The 15909-nt window shown below is 47.5% G+C and overlaps 1 protein-coding gene across 4 annotated transcripts in view; it reads left to right on the top strand.

The window, feature by feature from the left end:
- Positions 1-15909, top strand: part of GATA6 (GATA binding protein 6) — a 30240-nt gene that overhangs the window by 309 nt on the left and 14022 nt on the right. For 2 of the 4 annotated variants that reach the window (XM_067699533.1, XM_067699536.1), the window contains exons 2-6: positions 1348-2509; positions 6796-6962; positions 11035-11160; positions 12276-12363; positions 12456-12559. In XM_067699533.1, coding sequence (XP_067555634.1) covers positions 1384-2509; positions 6796-6962; positions 11035-11160; positions 12276-12363; positions 12456-12559 — 1611 coding nt within the window. In that variant the 5' untranslated portion in view covers positions 1348-1383. Of the gene's footprint in view, positions 1-526; positions 616-1347; positions 2510-6795; positions 6963-11034; positions 11161-12275; positions 12364-12455; positions 12560-15909 lie in introns of those variants that run through there. The other 2 variants (XM_067699534.1, XM_067699535.1) reach the window with 2 other exon arrangements.

The following is a 15909-nucleotide window of genomic DNA, read 5'->3' as shown; positions in this document are numbered from 1 at the left end:
CCGTCGCTGGCCCGTCGGCCTCGGCTCTCCGGCCCTCTGCGGGCCGCGATCGGCTCCGAGGGTTTCTACCTTCTCCACTCCCAGCAGGCACCCAGGTTCCCGGGACACCGCGGACCGACTTATGGTGTCTTTTTCTCTCCCCGAAGCGCTTATCTGCGCGCAGCCTTATCTCCGAGTTATCTTGGCGCAAAGGGGCGGGAGCCGGCAGTCAGGCGGGCAGAGACTTCTTTCCTGCTATCTAGTCCCGGTCTGTGTGTGGGTATTAATTTTAGTATGGTTATCTCCGATGAGCCCAGGCGATTTGGAAAAGCAGCCCCGAGAAGGCCAGTCCGGCTGTATTTCGCCTCCCTCCTCCACCCCCTCCTTGTCTCCCTGTCATTCTTCCTGCTCTCCCCTTTGGGGTGGCCTCGGCTCCGGGGCGGTCTCGCGTCCCCCCTTACATTTCCCCCTCCTTTTCTCTGCGCTCCGCTCCACCCCGCTACGTCCGATTCCGGAACGGTCTGGCCTTTCCGCGGCTGGGGATGACCGCGGGGTGGGCCGGGGTGGTCTGGCCGGCGTGGCGCGGCCGGCGTGAGCGCACGCGCTGGTGGCTGCAGAGGCGAGCGGTGTCTTAAGGTGTGCGGCGCCGCGGGGACGCGGGTTGGGCAGGAGACTCCGGCCCCGCACGCACCCCGAACTGCCTATGTCCCGAAGGTCCGAGACTGCGATCTCCGCCCTGCGGCCCCACCTTCCAGGGCTGGGTTGCATTTCTCTCTGGGGCTCGCGTTCTGTCTCGTCAGCGCAGTCCGGGAAGCTCTGGGAAAGCCAGTATGGGAGAACGCGGCGGTTTCGTTTTCGGGAACAGGTTGCCTTCCCTGTGCTAATGATTTTCACGCGGGCAGCTCTCATATTGAGGCATTCCGGGCGAGCGACCCCCGTACGGAGGAATGATAAGGCAGCGCCGACACGCACGGCTACTTAAAAAGTTCCTTTGTGTGCCATCAGCCAGGAGGGAGCCACTTCGGGGCGGAAGGAAAACCTCGGCCAGCCTCGCAGTCACCCTTGGGGTCTGGCGCTCGCGCTGATGAAGGATGATGCGGAGGGGGTGGGAAGGGAGCGCGAAGGGACCCGAGCCGTGCGGGTGAGGGAGAGCTTGTATCCGGGTCCTGGGAAGATCCTGTGGCGGCTGCGCAGGCCCCTTGCCCCTCTCCTTACCCACCCCTTGAGCCCGGGGCAGAAACGGGATCTCTGAGGAATCTCATTAGCCAGGGAGGCGAGTGGAGGTAAGATGTCGTGCAGCCTGAGCTTTGGATAACTCCTTTTTTTATCTTTCCTCCCGACCCTGTCTCCCTCCCCATCCGGTCTCAGGAGCTAGAAGTCAGCTAGGAGGGCACCGGACCGTGGATGGCCTTGACTGACGGCGGCTGGTGCCTGCCGAAGCGCTTCGGGGCCGCGCCTGCGGACGCCAGCGACTCCGGAGCCTTTCCAGCGCGGGAGCCCTCTACGCCGCCTTCCCCCATCTCCTCCTCTTCTTCCTCCTGCTGCTCTCGCGGTGGGGAGCGCGGCCCCGGCGGCGCCAGCAACTGCAGGACACCGCAGCTCGACACGGAGGCGGCGGCGGGACCCACGGCCCGCTCGCTGCTGCTTAGCCCCTACGCCTCGCATCCCTTCGGGGCTCCCCACGGACCTTCGGCGCCGGGGATCTCTGGCCCCGGGGGCGCCCTGTCGAGCTGGGAGGACCTATTGCTCTTCACTGACCTCGACCAGGCCGCGACCGCCAGCAAGCTGCTGTGGTCCAGCCGCGGCGCCAAGCTGAGCCCTTTCGCCCCCGAGCAGCCCGAGGAGATGTACCAGACCCTCGCCGCCCTCTCCAGCCAGGGGCCCGCCGCTTACGACGGCGCGCCCGGCGGCTTCGTGCACTCGGCGGCCGCCGCGGCTGCGGCCGCGGCCGCGGCGAGCTCCCCAGTCTACGTTCCCACTACGCGCGTGGGCTCCATGCTGCCCGGCCTGCCGTACCTCCAGGGGGCGGGCGGCGGGCCCGCCAATCACGCGGGCGGCGCGGGCGCGCACCCCGGCTGGCCCCAGGCCTCCGCCGACAGCCCCCCGTACGGCAGCGGAGGCGGCGCGGCAGCCGGCGGGGCGGCGGGGCCCGGCAGCGCCAGCTCCGCCGCGGCGCACGTTTCGGCGCGCTTCCCCTACTCGCCCAGCCCGCCCATTGCCAACGGCGCGGCTCGGGACCCGGGGGGCTACGCGGCGGCCGGCGGCGGGGGCGCGGGCGGCGTGAGCGGTGGAGGCGGCAGTCTGGCGGCCATGGGCGGCCGCGAGCACCAATATGGCTCGCTGTCGGCCGCGCGGCCGCTGAACGGGACGTACCACCACCATCACCACCACCACCCGAGCGCCTACTCGCCCTACGTGGGTGCACCGCTGACGCCCGCCTGGCCCGCCGGACCCTTCGAGACCCCGGTGCTTCACAGCCTGCAGAGCCGCGCCGGAGCCCCGCTCCCTGTGCCGCGGGGCCCCAGCGCAGGTAAGGGTCGCGCCGCGGCATGGGAGTCGGGGCGCGAGGGGGTGTGGAGTAGCTAGTTGACTTGGGCCCTGTTTCCAGGGCATTCCTGTCTGGGTGCCCGGAGTCTGACCGCGTTGTTGTGGTGCTTCTGTTTTGAACGAGAGAGACTAGATGCGCAGATATGCCTCAGGGTCTGGGAGGAGGTCCAGGGACTTGATGGATAGCGACTGGAGTGGGCAGTTGGAAAAAAATGAGCCCAGGAGGAAACGGACAGGGCCTGAACTTGGTCGCAGACTCCAGTTTGCCTGGGTGGAAGCGTGAGAGTCCATTTGGAGGGTAACTTTAGGAGCGTGTTGGGCATACGATTCACCCTCTCCTCCAATACACACAGTCACACCCAATTCAACTCTCCCAAGGTCGGGAGCTGCGTGTGTTTCCCTCAACAAGAGTGTTTAAAGAGGTCCATGGTGGAAAAGGACCTAGTTGGCATCTCCCTGACCCTCAGTGAGAGGGCAAGAAGAGAGGTCAGCCTTGTGACTGTCCCGAGGGAAGGCTGGTGCCGGGGCCCTTTTGCTTGGCATCAGCAGGCCGGCGGGGTGTCGTGCTGTTGCTCCCGCCTGCGTCCCCCAGGCTGGGACCAGGGATCCAGGAGCACTCACGCCTATTCTTCCTCCGGAACCCAGGCCAACAATTTTTCAGTTTCCAATCCCACTCATGCTTTCCATTCCAGTGTCTGGGGGCAGTTTGGAGTGAACTGGGAAAACACAATTGTCAAAATTCCTGCAAATGCCCCACATCTTGAAGAGTGTTTGTCCTGCTCTTCAAGGACAAGGGAGGGTGTGAACTGTTGTCTGGCCTGACAGAGGCACGTTGGTTTCTTTCCTCAGCTTCTGGGTCCTTCTTCGTGCTTTCAGAGGTCTCTCTTTGTATTTAACCTGTTTGATATAACCTGACAGTCTCCTAAGACAAAAAAAATGGACTTTTTTTGGCCGTTGTTTCTTTGAGGGGAGCTGTGGGAGTCAAGAAGTGGCAAAGACAAAGGAGGCACATCAGCCTAAGGTACCCTACCTGGTGCTCTCAGGCCCCAGGTCTGGGCTTCGCGGGAGAGCCCTTCACTTAGGGACAGCAAGTCTTTTAGGGACCCTAATTGGTGAGGGTCAAGTGAGGCACTGCTAGCCTTGTGTTCAGAGACAGCCTGGGAATGCTAGTGGCCTGAAGGTGTGAAGGATCTTATTTGAATTGCGCTCTCTCAGTAACATTGGGCTGAAAATCCCCTCTCCTCTCCTTGCAAAGCTGGTCCTGGAGACCATCTTTATGGTCTGTGTGTAGAGTGGGGCGGTGGGGAGGGCCCTGTTGAAGTTTGGAGACTTGAGACCACAGAGCCCTGTCACCCTTCCTGCTGCATTAGGGACCCACATCTGGCTCCCGGGAGCAGAGAGACAGGGAGAAGGATCTTCAAAGGATGGAAGGGGGTGGTGGTTAGGCTGTGAGGTTTCTGTCAGTCAAGAATCCAGCAGGGAATCCGAAAGGTTGTGTGAGCTGGGTAGGGGGCAGCTCTGCCTGCTTGGCGACGCACCTTAGCGTGACCTCCGTTTCCCTTTGCCCTCTTCCAGCATTACACAGGACAGAGAAGCAGTCCAAAAGACATAATCGAAGTCTTTGGATGTTTAAAGTAATTGGTTTTGTGAGAAAAATCCTTTTAGAGGTGGTAGGGTGCAATTACAGACAGGTTGTAAGTTTTTCAATCTAAACTTAGCCTATCCTTTCACTAATTCTTTCCCTTTCTGGGTAGAACACTGCAAAGTTAGAAAAATCTTGTGTAGACTCAGAGCATGTTTCAAAAAAAAAAGGAAAGGGGTTTGGGAACACCCAGCTTTTGCATAAAGAGTCTTTAAAGAAGGCAGGAAGCTGCTGAGAATAAGCCAGTCTGGGGGTGGGGGAGATGAATGACCCTAACTTTGCTTGTCCATTACAGGTGTTCCCATGCTAGAGAGCACCTCTCCTGCCAGCTTCCTAACTGATTCTCTGCTTCTCCACTTTGATTTTTTTTTTAAACAAACCATTTTTGGAGGCACTCTTTTTCGAGCAAATGGGCAGGGCTAAAACCTGAGCACTGAGCTTTCTCAACCTGCACAGTGCGGGGTGGAGTAGGGGGCTGTTCTCTGGGAACCTGCTCCATTCACCTCTCCCTGGTGCTGGTGCTGGTGCTGGTGGGGAGTTTTGGGGTGAGTTCTGTCTCCAGAGGCCAGTGCCCTCACAAGCTGCCGCTGAACTGGGTTCCATTCTCGGTCCCGGGATGACATTCGCTGGCCTTGCCCTTCTCCCCTGAGTCTGTCACTGTCCAGGGCCACCCAAAGCAGCCAGGTTAGGAGACAGAGGATGAATTGGGGGGAAATGGTGAGAGAGCTTCCAGCACAATCAGATTTCGTGATTTATAAAAAGTAGCTTTTTCTTATTTTAGTTATAGGATTGCAGCTGCTGAATGAGGAGTGGGGAAAAGTGTGGACGCAATGGGAGCTGTAGCTTTTACTTAATTAAAAATAAGCAAACTTCCTAAATTTTATTTATCCAAAGTAGACTTTACGTTTTGTCTCTGAGTTTTCAGCTGACTAAAGAGATTTACCTGGGGCGTTCACACTGTCTTCTCCGGGGAGTCTTTATTGTTCCCAGCCCGGGAGAAGGAGGCCAGGCGTAGGGCTGGGTTCTCCAGGGAATGCCCCAATTCTCCACGGAGAGGGGCTCTGATAGGTAACATTTTAAAGTCAACAACAAAGACAAATACCTTGTTTAACTTCAGTGTCCTTGAAGTCCTGAGCATTTTACTGATTACCGTAGTCAATAGTAGCTTTTAGGGCGGAGAAGAATAAATCTTTGTGATGTGTTCTAAGTTGCAGTATCCCCATGACAACTTTGAACTCGAGTTATGTGGGAGGCTAGTTTCTTTTAAACGTATTTCTTGAGGAGGAAGGAGACTTGTTTTGCAGGGTAAATAATATTAATGGAATGAAAGATTTCTGTATGTCCAAATCCCGTTTAAATATCTGTACAAAAGTTGATGGTAGACACAAGCTGGAGACTGCTCGTGAATAGAAAGGCTTGCTAGCATACTCTTCAAATAAACTGTAAAGTGTAATGTTTATTTACTTTAAAAATTGATTCAGAAATGCTCCTTAAAGAAAGCCAAATGGTAACATTTAAATTTTCTATAATATAAGTAACTCTAGACTGGAGATATTTTAAAGTCTATTTAAAAAGTGCTTGATAAGAACCTCATTTTAGATAATTATTCATATTTAACTTATTCAAGGGGAAGTAATAAATGTTAAAACCATTTACTCTAAAGGCTTCTTTAGAGTAAATTAGCAGGTTTAGGTTAATTGTGAACTCCGGAAAACTAACCAAGTAGCCAAATGACACATATAATTTAAATAGATGACATAAGTTGAAATTTTAGTGCAGGAAAATAGGAAAAAATTTATTTAGCATTGGGACAGTCCGAGTAATTTTCTGAATTGGTAAAGCATCAACCATTTGTAGACGTTTTGTAGATTGAAGCAATAAGACCCACTTTGAAATCATAATATTTTAGTATTTGGTCTTTGTGGCATGAAAATCAAGCTTAACATTTATCTCTGTGTTTATTAATCTTTTAGTGCTTTCCCCGCCCCCTGAGGAGACCTGAGTAATTTCTAATTAATTGACAAAAGTGCCCAAGAACAGTATTTCTAATTTCACTTGTCTATTTTTTACTGAGGAAAAGGAAGAGTAGTAGATACAGCAAATACCTTCAAAAAGTTAACTTGAGATAGAAGTAAAGAAGACAGCCTCACTTTGTCCGGGGATATTTGTGGGTTAGGGCAGGAGTCAGTGATCATTGTTAATATTGCAAGACTTGCTGGGGTTTGGCAAGTGGTATATTGTAATTATGATGGATTTCAGATTTAAAAAGCTTGGGAACAGCCGGAAAGAAGGGGTCAGAGGACCCAAACCAACCTCCCCCCGGCTCAACTCTGAGGTCCTTGGAGACAGGAGGCAGATGATTCGGGCCGGGCTTCCAGCTCTGTCTCCGACTGCCCTGGGGTTTGCACTGGGTGCGCCCAGGGGTGCAGAAGTATTGGACAAAGTGTTGGTCTACAGGTCGATCGCGATGACATCAACAGCCGGCTCCCGGCCGGGCCGCCGAGCAGAAAGCCCGGTGGGGAAGGCCGGCACTGCGGATCGGGGTGCTGGGGTGTCGGGGAGGCCTGCGGAGACGGACGGACGGACCGGCGGGCGGGCGGGACCTCACCGGCTTCTCGTCCCCGCAGACCTGCTGGAGGACCTGCCTGAGAGCCGCGAGTGCGTGAACTGCGGCTCCATCCAGACGCCACTGTGGCGGCGGGACGGCACCGGCCACTACTTGTGCAACGCCTGCGGCCTCTACAGCAAGATGAACGGCCTCAGCCGGCCCCTCATCAAGCCGCAGAAGCGCGTGGTGAGTGCGAGCGCCGCCCTCCCCTGCAGCCCGGCCCCAAGCGGCGCTCTTCCCCTGGGGCCGGGGTCTCCCCGCCCGGCCCCGCCCGACCGCACCTGTCCCCGCGGGGCCACCCGGGGCGGGCCGAGCGCCGGCCCCAGCGGTACGCCCGGTTCTCCGGTCGTTTGAGCGCCCACGAGCGCAGGTCCTGAAAGGAGTGACGTCCTTAAATGGAAAAAAAAAAATAATGGTGTAGTGTGCTACCATCTTTTAAAAGTACCCAAACTCCCTATATTTACAAATCTCTAGATGTACTTGTAAATGCAGTGAAATAGTTTTGGAAGGAGATACAAGGAATGAGTAATGTTAGTAACCTTCAGGGAGAAAAACTGAGGCTACAGCCCCAGGTCAGGTGAAGGAAGGAGATTTTTATTTTCACTGTGGACTCTTTGGTCTGGTTTGGAGTTTATTCTTGAAAAAAAGCATGCTTCTTTGTAACATGCCCCCTCAAATGGATATGACAACAGCGAACCCACAGTCCCTTTCTCCCCACAGCCTCATCCTCCTGGACCCCTTTGACTCTGTCCCTTCTACCTCTGGGCCCCTTCCACCTCTTCTCGGAGCCAGACTCGTTTTAGCTCCAAATTCCATCCGTCTTTTGGACTGTCCTTGAGTCGGGTGAAAAATTTATTTACTCTAACCTTTGTTATTTTGAAATGTGGCTGTTCAGAGAACTACATAGAACTTGAGAAGAAAATGCAGTCTGCATGTTTTTTGCAAGTAGAGGATTTTCACCATCCCGACACATTTCACTATGTTCTATTAAAGTGTGGGAATTCTGATTTTCTTCAGGGATTAATCTCTTATTGTCTTGCGTGTTGTTAAGAAGGAAAGGGTATTTACTGCTGTAGTGATTGGAGAAAATAAACGAAAGCTTTCACAAGCCCCACCGTAAGGCTAACATTTGTTTAGCCAAGCACTCATACTCTAATACCTTTTAAAGTAAAATATTTTACAGTTAGATGCCAGACATCTTAAGTATCCAAGTAATTTATTTAATTGTTATACTCTAATTAGCAGGAACAAATGCTACACATGTTGTTTGTGTTAAATAGATTAGAGTGAAATTGCATCACAATGTAAGTCTGACACCTTAAAGAGAAGCAATTAGTTTTATGGTTGTTTTGTTTTTAATGCATTTAAAATAAAGTGGCCGAGGTTAATTTAATGAGTGTATGTGCCTTAAACTTGTTACAGTCTCCCACAGCTTAAACTTTTCTTCAAAGGGCATCCTTAACTTCAGTGCCTGACTCCCTGTGGTTTTCATTTTTCTTATATGCATCATATTTAAAAAGAAAAAGTACTGCCGGAAAATATTCCAAGGAAGTTCCTTGTTTTCATGTATTAGCCAATGTATGAACAATGAAACTGATTATTATTTTTTTGGAAAGGCGCATTGAGCTGAGTCCAGAAGGTAACATTTTCTCAAGATTGAGCAAAAAAACTGGCAGAATTTAGGTTCTAGTGGCATTTTAAATTTGATCTAGTAACATCCATATTTAGATGGCGGCATTAGTTTTGTGCACTTACCAGTAAAAATAACTGTTAACAGGAAAAAAAACCCAGTTTTTAACATCTCTGAATCTATGAGTTTTCCTTCTGTGTAGCAGGTGTCTTGGCAGTGACCAAGGTCAGCCAATGTGCTTGGTAAATGTGTTATAAATGAAACCAATTGAAGGGTGTGTCTATCAATTAGTTCTCCTTGTGGGCTTCTTATTTATTGTTTTGCTGGATCTAGTTAGTTCTCAGAATGTTGAACCCAAGTTTGTTTAGCTAGCAGTACAGAACCAATCACTGAATTTGAACTTGTAATACATTGCAAAATAAGAGATTTATGGTGTAACTTGAATTCCTTGTCAGTGATGACTATAGCTGAGATCACTTGTTACAAGAACTTTTATAACCCACTCACCTTCATTTCACATGTTTATGGGGACTGGCTTCACTTATGATCTGCAGTTGACAGTCATAAAGTTCTTTGTTATAATGGCAAATTCTGATAACAAGTTCGCCTCACATTGGCTCCAAATTCCACTGGAAACTGTCATAAATGACCTGTTTATAAAATGAAACTTCCTGTCCCTAGTTTACTGATTTCACATTTATGAAGAGAAAGGAGTGCTCTTCTGGGAAATTATTTTATTTTAACCATAAAGAAAAAAAAAAGCCCTGATGTGTAAGATTTTATGTTTTCATCATTTTAAAAGCAATTTCCCAAACAGTTCTGTTAGCCAAACATATTCATTTCAACCAAAAGTCAAATTGATTCTTTCTTAGCACTGATTTCTTAAAAAGGTGGCAGTACTAAAAGGCTTCCCAGTGTCTCTTTGGTTTTACAACTTGTCTGTAAAGAGTATGCTACAGCAATACAACAGGATGTGAGTTATAAAAGCAAAGTACAATTTTAACTTTTAAATTTGCCAATGAAGATTTTGGAACTCTCTGTCTTTTTAGTCTGAATATTCAGTGAATGCTCAGTCTGTGTTTTTGTTGTCCATTCTTTATAACTTCTTTTCTTAAATTAATCATCGTTACCAACTTCCCTAATTCTGTGTCTTTCAGCTTGCTTTGGTCCCTGGATTTTCCCCATAGCTTTTTTTTTGTTTGTTTATCTGAAATCACAGGAGGGTTTTAGTTGCCTATCTAGGTAATTTAAAAACAAACTTAGATTTTTGTCATTCTAGGCAGGAACTTATACTAGCTTAAATAGTCCCTCTTTATAATTCACACATAATAATTTAGAGGAAATAAATTCCATATAAGGATGTTATGGGTATAAAGGGAACAGAGAAATCAGAGTGACAGACTGTTGCCCTCTTCTGATAAATTTAACCCTTTGTATGAACAAAAGTTGAGTACTATATTGACAGGCTAAATAAAATATAGCAGCATCACCATATATAAGACAATGCCAGCACTAACACAATGTTGTAAAATTTGCTAATCCTTTGTAAAATGGTTAATACAAAAATTCACGCAATAGGCAATCATGATAATTAATGAGATGTATTAAAATATATTTTTTTCCAAAATTTGTGTACATTTTCGAAAATCCATTTCTGTGAATATATATAGGCCCTTCTGCAGTTTCTGGTTTATTCCTCTGCACATATCTGAGAAATAGATCGATATCTCAGTTTTCAGGTGAAGCAGAGACTCCCCAAAGCCACTTAACATGTTGGCAGGTGGTTTGTGACTGCATTTCTTTTTTTTTTTTAAATAAATTTATTTATTTTATTTATTTATTTTTGGCTGCATTGGGTCTTTGTTGCTGCAGTCGGGCTTTCTCTAGTTGTGGTGAGCGGGGGCTACTCTTCGTTGCGGAGCACGGGCTTCTCATTGCAACGGCTTCTCTTGTTGCGGAGCACGGGCTCTAGGCACGCAGGTTTCAGTAGCTGTGGCTCGTGGGCTCTAGAGCGCAGGCTCTGTAGCTGTGGCACACGGGCTTAGTTGCTCCACGGCATGTGAGATCTTCCCGGACCAGGGCTTGAACCCGTGTCCCCTGCACTGGCAGGCGGATTCTTAACCACCGTGCCACCAGGGAAGTCCCCTAGAACATCTTTTAAAAAGAGAAGAAAATCTAGAAGTTTCTCCTCAATGAACAGTTTCCTCATTTGGGACCAGGTCTGCCAGAGCCTCTGACAATACACACAGATAGAAAACATTTCTTGTCCAGGAAGCTTGGTTTCCCTTGTGCGAGCAGAATTCCAGAGGAGTGGGCACAGAAAAACTCATTTCTTTACTCTTGTGTCTCAGCCGTCTGACAACAGTGAGTGCAGGCATTGGCCAGCATTGTGACTGCTTTAATCTATGCTAATGGGCTGGAGCAAATCAATCTTATGTATTGGATGGAGCACACTTTGGTCCAGGAAGGTCAACCTAATTACACGTCAAGGTTTTTTTCTCAAGGGACCTCTTATTTATAATAACCAGGTACATGCTTGTTGATGGCAGGGACATGATACATTGATGTATGTAACGTATGCATAAAAATCACATATCTGTACACTTACATTCTTGTGCTGCTTTTTAGCCTTCCTCCCGCCGGCTTGGATTGTCCTGTGCCAACTGTCACACCACAACCACCACTTTGTGGCGCAGAAACGCCGAGGGTGAACCTGTGTGCAATGCTTGTGGACTCTACATGAAACTCCATGGGGTGCGCCACCTACTCTGCTCATGTGTATACATGTTCAGTGTCTTGTTTGTACATAGTTTCAGTTAAAAAAATCAGCAAAGGAGAGGGCATAAAAGTGAAAAATCTGATTTTCTATATGTACTTCTGTGACTCGAGGGTCCTGTTAATTATAATGGAAACTTTTATCTTACTAGTAAGAAACAAAAAATACTGCCAATTAAACTGTCACACAAATCCATAGTAAGACATCCCAATTTTAGAAATACTAAAAAGTGGGGAAGTGTGTCTTAGAATTGATAAGATGGTAGTAAGCTTTAAAAAAAAAGCTGTAAAGTCAAAGTATAGTTGATTTATAATGTTCTTGTTAGTTTCAGGTGTACAACACAGTGATACATATGTGTGTGTATAATATATATATTATATATGTATAATATATATGTATTCTTTTTCAGATTCTTTTCCCTCATAGGTTATTACAAAATATTGAGTATAGTTCCCTGTGCTATACAGTAGGTCCTTGTTGGTTATCTATTTTGTATATAGTAGTGTGTATATGTTAAAAAACTGTACACTTAAAAAGAAAAAAAAGCATGGAACCAACTAGAAATTCACACTAGTTTATAGCTTAAAAAATGTGAATGCAATCAAATACATTTATACAAAAGAGAAATAGCTATATTTGATAGCTATAGTTAGATCCTACATTTTAAGGATAGCGCAAGATATGTGTCAATTTTAAAAAGAAAATTTTCCTTGGTATATCTAGGGAGAAGAATACATGATCTCTTTGAAATAAAAATATTTATTTTTCTTGTATGTATTCAGTGTTTTTACACTGAATGTATTCAGTGGTTTTACTCTGTAATTGAAGTTGTTTAAAACAATAAACATTAAGTTGAAGGAGTAAGTTCCCCCTGGCAAATCACCCTCCCTATTTTTTTTTCTGGAGGAATCTCTGCATTTGATGGGGAAAGTGTAGTCTTTATGCAGTTCGAAGTGTATGTAAAAACTGGATTGGCTTTATGCCAAGTTCTTTTAAATGAGGCCTTTCAGTACTGAGGTTGGGTCTTTAGTTAGTTTGGTTTTTCTTCAATATAATATTTACTAAACTCATGGCCTATGTGAACAATTTTTAGGTGCCTCGACCGCTTGCTATGAAAAAAGAGGGAATTCAAACGAGGAAACGAAAACCTAAGAACATAAATAAGTCAAAAGCTTGCTCCGGTAAATATAACAAAATACTATTTGACTGTCAGGTATTTGCCAAACTTAGCAGAGTATATGTATATTTATGAGGTTAATTTTGACTGTTGCAGGTAATAGCAATACTTCTGTTCCCATGACTCCAACTTCCACCTCTTCTAACTCAGATGACTGCAGCAAAAATACTTCCCCTACGACACAACCGACAGCCTCAGGGGTAAGTGTTAAAACAGTATAGACTCCTTCTAAGCTAGTGGGTTGCTCTCCCGGTATATTATCTCAAATTTTATCTTATCTGGTAGTACAATAATCTAAACCAACAGTTCAGTTTTGTTAGCTGATACCTAAGAATAGTTTTTAGAGGAAATTACATTTAAATGTCAACAAAATGACAAACTTAAGTACTTTACAAACCTCTTAATTAAGATCCACATCATTTTTTTATGGTTAAATTAACCCCAGTAAAGGCAAGAAGTTTTGAAGTGCTTTAAATTGTTTTATTTCCAGGTTTTTATCTGAGTTTATATATATATGTACATGTGTGTACAGTAGAAATGTATATACATGTATTATGTATTTCTAATGTAGATCAGGAAAAGTACCAGCTCAATGGTTTTATATATCCCAGTGCCCATGGCATTTAAATTGCTTTTGCTTGTCTTATCAACTCCAGCCTTCTTTCTTTTCTTCCTTCTTTACATTAAAAAAAAAAAAATCATCTACCCAGAGCAAAGCTCATCACGATGAGTCATGTGATGTGCTGCTGTATTCGCTGATCTTCACCTAACAGTCCTCTGCTGGGCTGGGCAGCCTCGCCGTCTTCTAATGCACCTTGATTGTACCCAGGCTTATTTCAGCCTGGTGATCAGCCTGTGAGCAGTTCGGTTTGTGTGTGATTTCGCGCCCCTGAGGACAAGGGTGCCTGGGTCTCTGTGAAGATCACAGACTTCGTTTCAGTAAAGCTGTAATTGAAACTCAGTTTTTCTCAAATGAAGAGCACTTTCCCACCCTAGTGTTTCCCAAATTTACCTGGAATGCCCTTTAAAAATGACCGGGCCGCACCCTGGTCCTCAGAGATCCAGGGCCCGACCTGTGCGGCAGCATTTCACAGCCCCGGGTGAGGATTACACTGAGACTGGTTTAGGACGAAACATTAGCATTAAAATTCCTACTTAGTAATTCTTTTCTACATTTAATTTTGCTTTATTTGGGGTACTTTGAAATACTACAGATTCCTGGGCTCCACCCTGGATTTTCTGAGTCAGCGTCTCTGGGGGTGGGGCTTGGAAATTTGTGTTTTTGAACAGTCGCCACAGGTGAAATTGAAACTACTGCCCTTGAGTTGTCTTTGAACCAGGAACCACTGAGCTGGTATTTTTACTGGCTTAAACAAACAAAAAATTTAAAAAAGTTGTTAACTGCTTAAAGGTATATTTGATATTTTTCTTTGACTCCTCCAATTCAAACTCTTTTGGACTCTTTTTCGTTAATGAACAAGAAGTTTGTTCAGAGTTTCCAAAGGGAAAAAGCCTTTCTGCTGTTTTTGTTTGTTGCAGACACATATTCTCAAAGAACGTTTCTAGCCTTTATAAAGGTGAACTCTGGTGAATGACTTTTTTTTACAGGAGGGTAAGACGTAACTTCAAGGGTCTAAAGTGGTAAATAGAAGTTGTGAGGAAATGAAAAGGTCAATATTATTTTAAAATATCCTTTATTGTGCCCTAAGTCCTCAGAAGCAATTATGCGGCTTAAATCAGGAGAAAAGATGTTCTGGTTTTCTAAAGCGTTGAGGGATCAGCTAGGGTTTCAGCCTCAGTATCTGTCTCTCCTGGCTAAAAAGTGGATTGCTGCCAGCTCCAACTCACTTTTGTTGGTGCTACAGTCCAAGCTTAGCATGGCAAAAGCTAAATTTGAATGATAAATGGCACAGAAATAGAGATTTTTGCCCAACAATGGGCTTTGGAACCTTAGTGGGCGGAGTCTGTTTTGCCCTTGTGGTTTTGTGATGTAAAATTTCAAAATTGGCTATTTGCAAGTCCAATCAATTTTGCCCTCCAGGGGAGGAACAGTGCAAAGGCAGTGACAGGGTCAGGCCTGGACTTGTCTGGAAGAAGGACCTCGGGAGTCCAGCAGCTAGTCCCAGGGCAGCTTTGGTGTCCCTGCATCTGTCTCTCACTTGGGACCCAGCATGCCAGGGGCGGCTCGTCGGCCAGTGCCGTCGGATGGAAGCCTCAGTCTTCTACCAGAGGCCAGGATGCAAAGCAATTTTAGTATTAAAAAAAATATTTTAAAAAGTACTTTAGAGATTGGGGGAGTTGGAGAGCAGTTCCTTACAAGGTCTTTTGCTGCACTCTCCCCATCACTCCCGGAGCCCGGGCAGCCTCTGTGGGAACCAGCGGTGTGAGTTGCAGACCCGGGGGTGGGCAGTTCTCTGAGCCCAGGTGGCCTCAGAAGTGCTTCCTGACAGCTTTTCCCAAAGCTGGTGGGGTGAGGTCAGGGCTTGGCGGGGGAGGGGAGGGTGGGGGGCGTTGGGGCGGAGGACTGCCCATCATCCCCTCCTCCCTCCAGGGACCCGCCCTTCCTGGCCTGGGCTGGCACTGGGCTCGTGGGTTTTCTCCGGATGGCCAGCCCATCACGGAGTCTCCCAGCATCGGTGCCTTCCTGATGTGGGTGTTGACTACCCGGCAAAAGCTACCCGACTGGCTGCCTTGGGAAACTGTCCCCTCCAAGGATAATTGTAGCAGACTCAGTGGTTTCCCCAGGAGTGCCAGTGTGTGTCCGTTGGTCCCTGGACACTTTTCAGACCCTCCTGGGCCGGCTGGTTCTTTGTGCGCGTGGCTAGCGTGGCAGCGGCGGTGCTGTGAAGAGCCTGCTGGAGCCGTTATCTGTGAGCAACTGGCAGAAGCATTTGTGAAAGGCGTCTGTGTTGACAAAGAAGTGACATTTTCCCATTTTGGTCCCAGTTTATCACGTTGGAGGGCAGCTGGCGTTGTGAATGACTGCTTTATAGGATTTTGTGAGCGCTGTAGGTGAGGGGGATGTTATTATATCCACACAGCAAGGTTGGGTCCTTCTTCGGCTTGGCGTTTAAAACCTCCAGTGATGATGGGTCTGCCCTGTGGATCTCCAGCGGCCCCTGTGACTGACGGGGTGGAAATCAGTCCTGCAGGGTTGTCCTCATTTAATAGGGACAGCCAAGCTACAAAACAAAGGACAATCGTAGGCATACTCCCAGTGGAACAAGGAAAGGGGCCACACGCTCTACTTAGAGATACAAGTGGCAACATACCCGCTCCTCCACCTTTCCTTAATGACTGTGATTTAAAGCACAGAGACTGTATCAGACTTGCTGTTTTAATTCCCCTCTGAGAAGTCAGCTGTAGGAGATCACCAGGAGGCATTCCTAGAGGACTTCTTTTAAGTTCTGATGTCCCTGCATGTGGGCATATTCAGTGGTGGTGCTATCGTGACCTGGCACCTGAGCAAGCCTGGCTGGAGCACACGAAAATCATTTTTGCACTGCTCTGAAGCCTCATTTTGTTGACTTTGTGGCATGTCTTACCTTTA

The sequence above is a fragment of the Pseudorca crassidens genome, chromosome 12, assembly GCF_039906515.1.
Source record: "Pseudorca crassidens isolate mPseCra1 chromosome 12, mPseCra1.hap1, whole genome shotgun sequence".
NCBI classification, from domain to species: domain Eukaryota; kingdom Metazoa; phylum Chordata; class Mammalia; order Artiodactyla; family Delphinidae; genus Pseudorca; species Pseudorca crassidens.
This window is presented reverse-complemented; position numbering and strand designations above follow the sequence as displayed.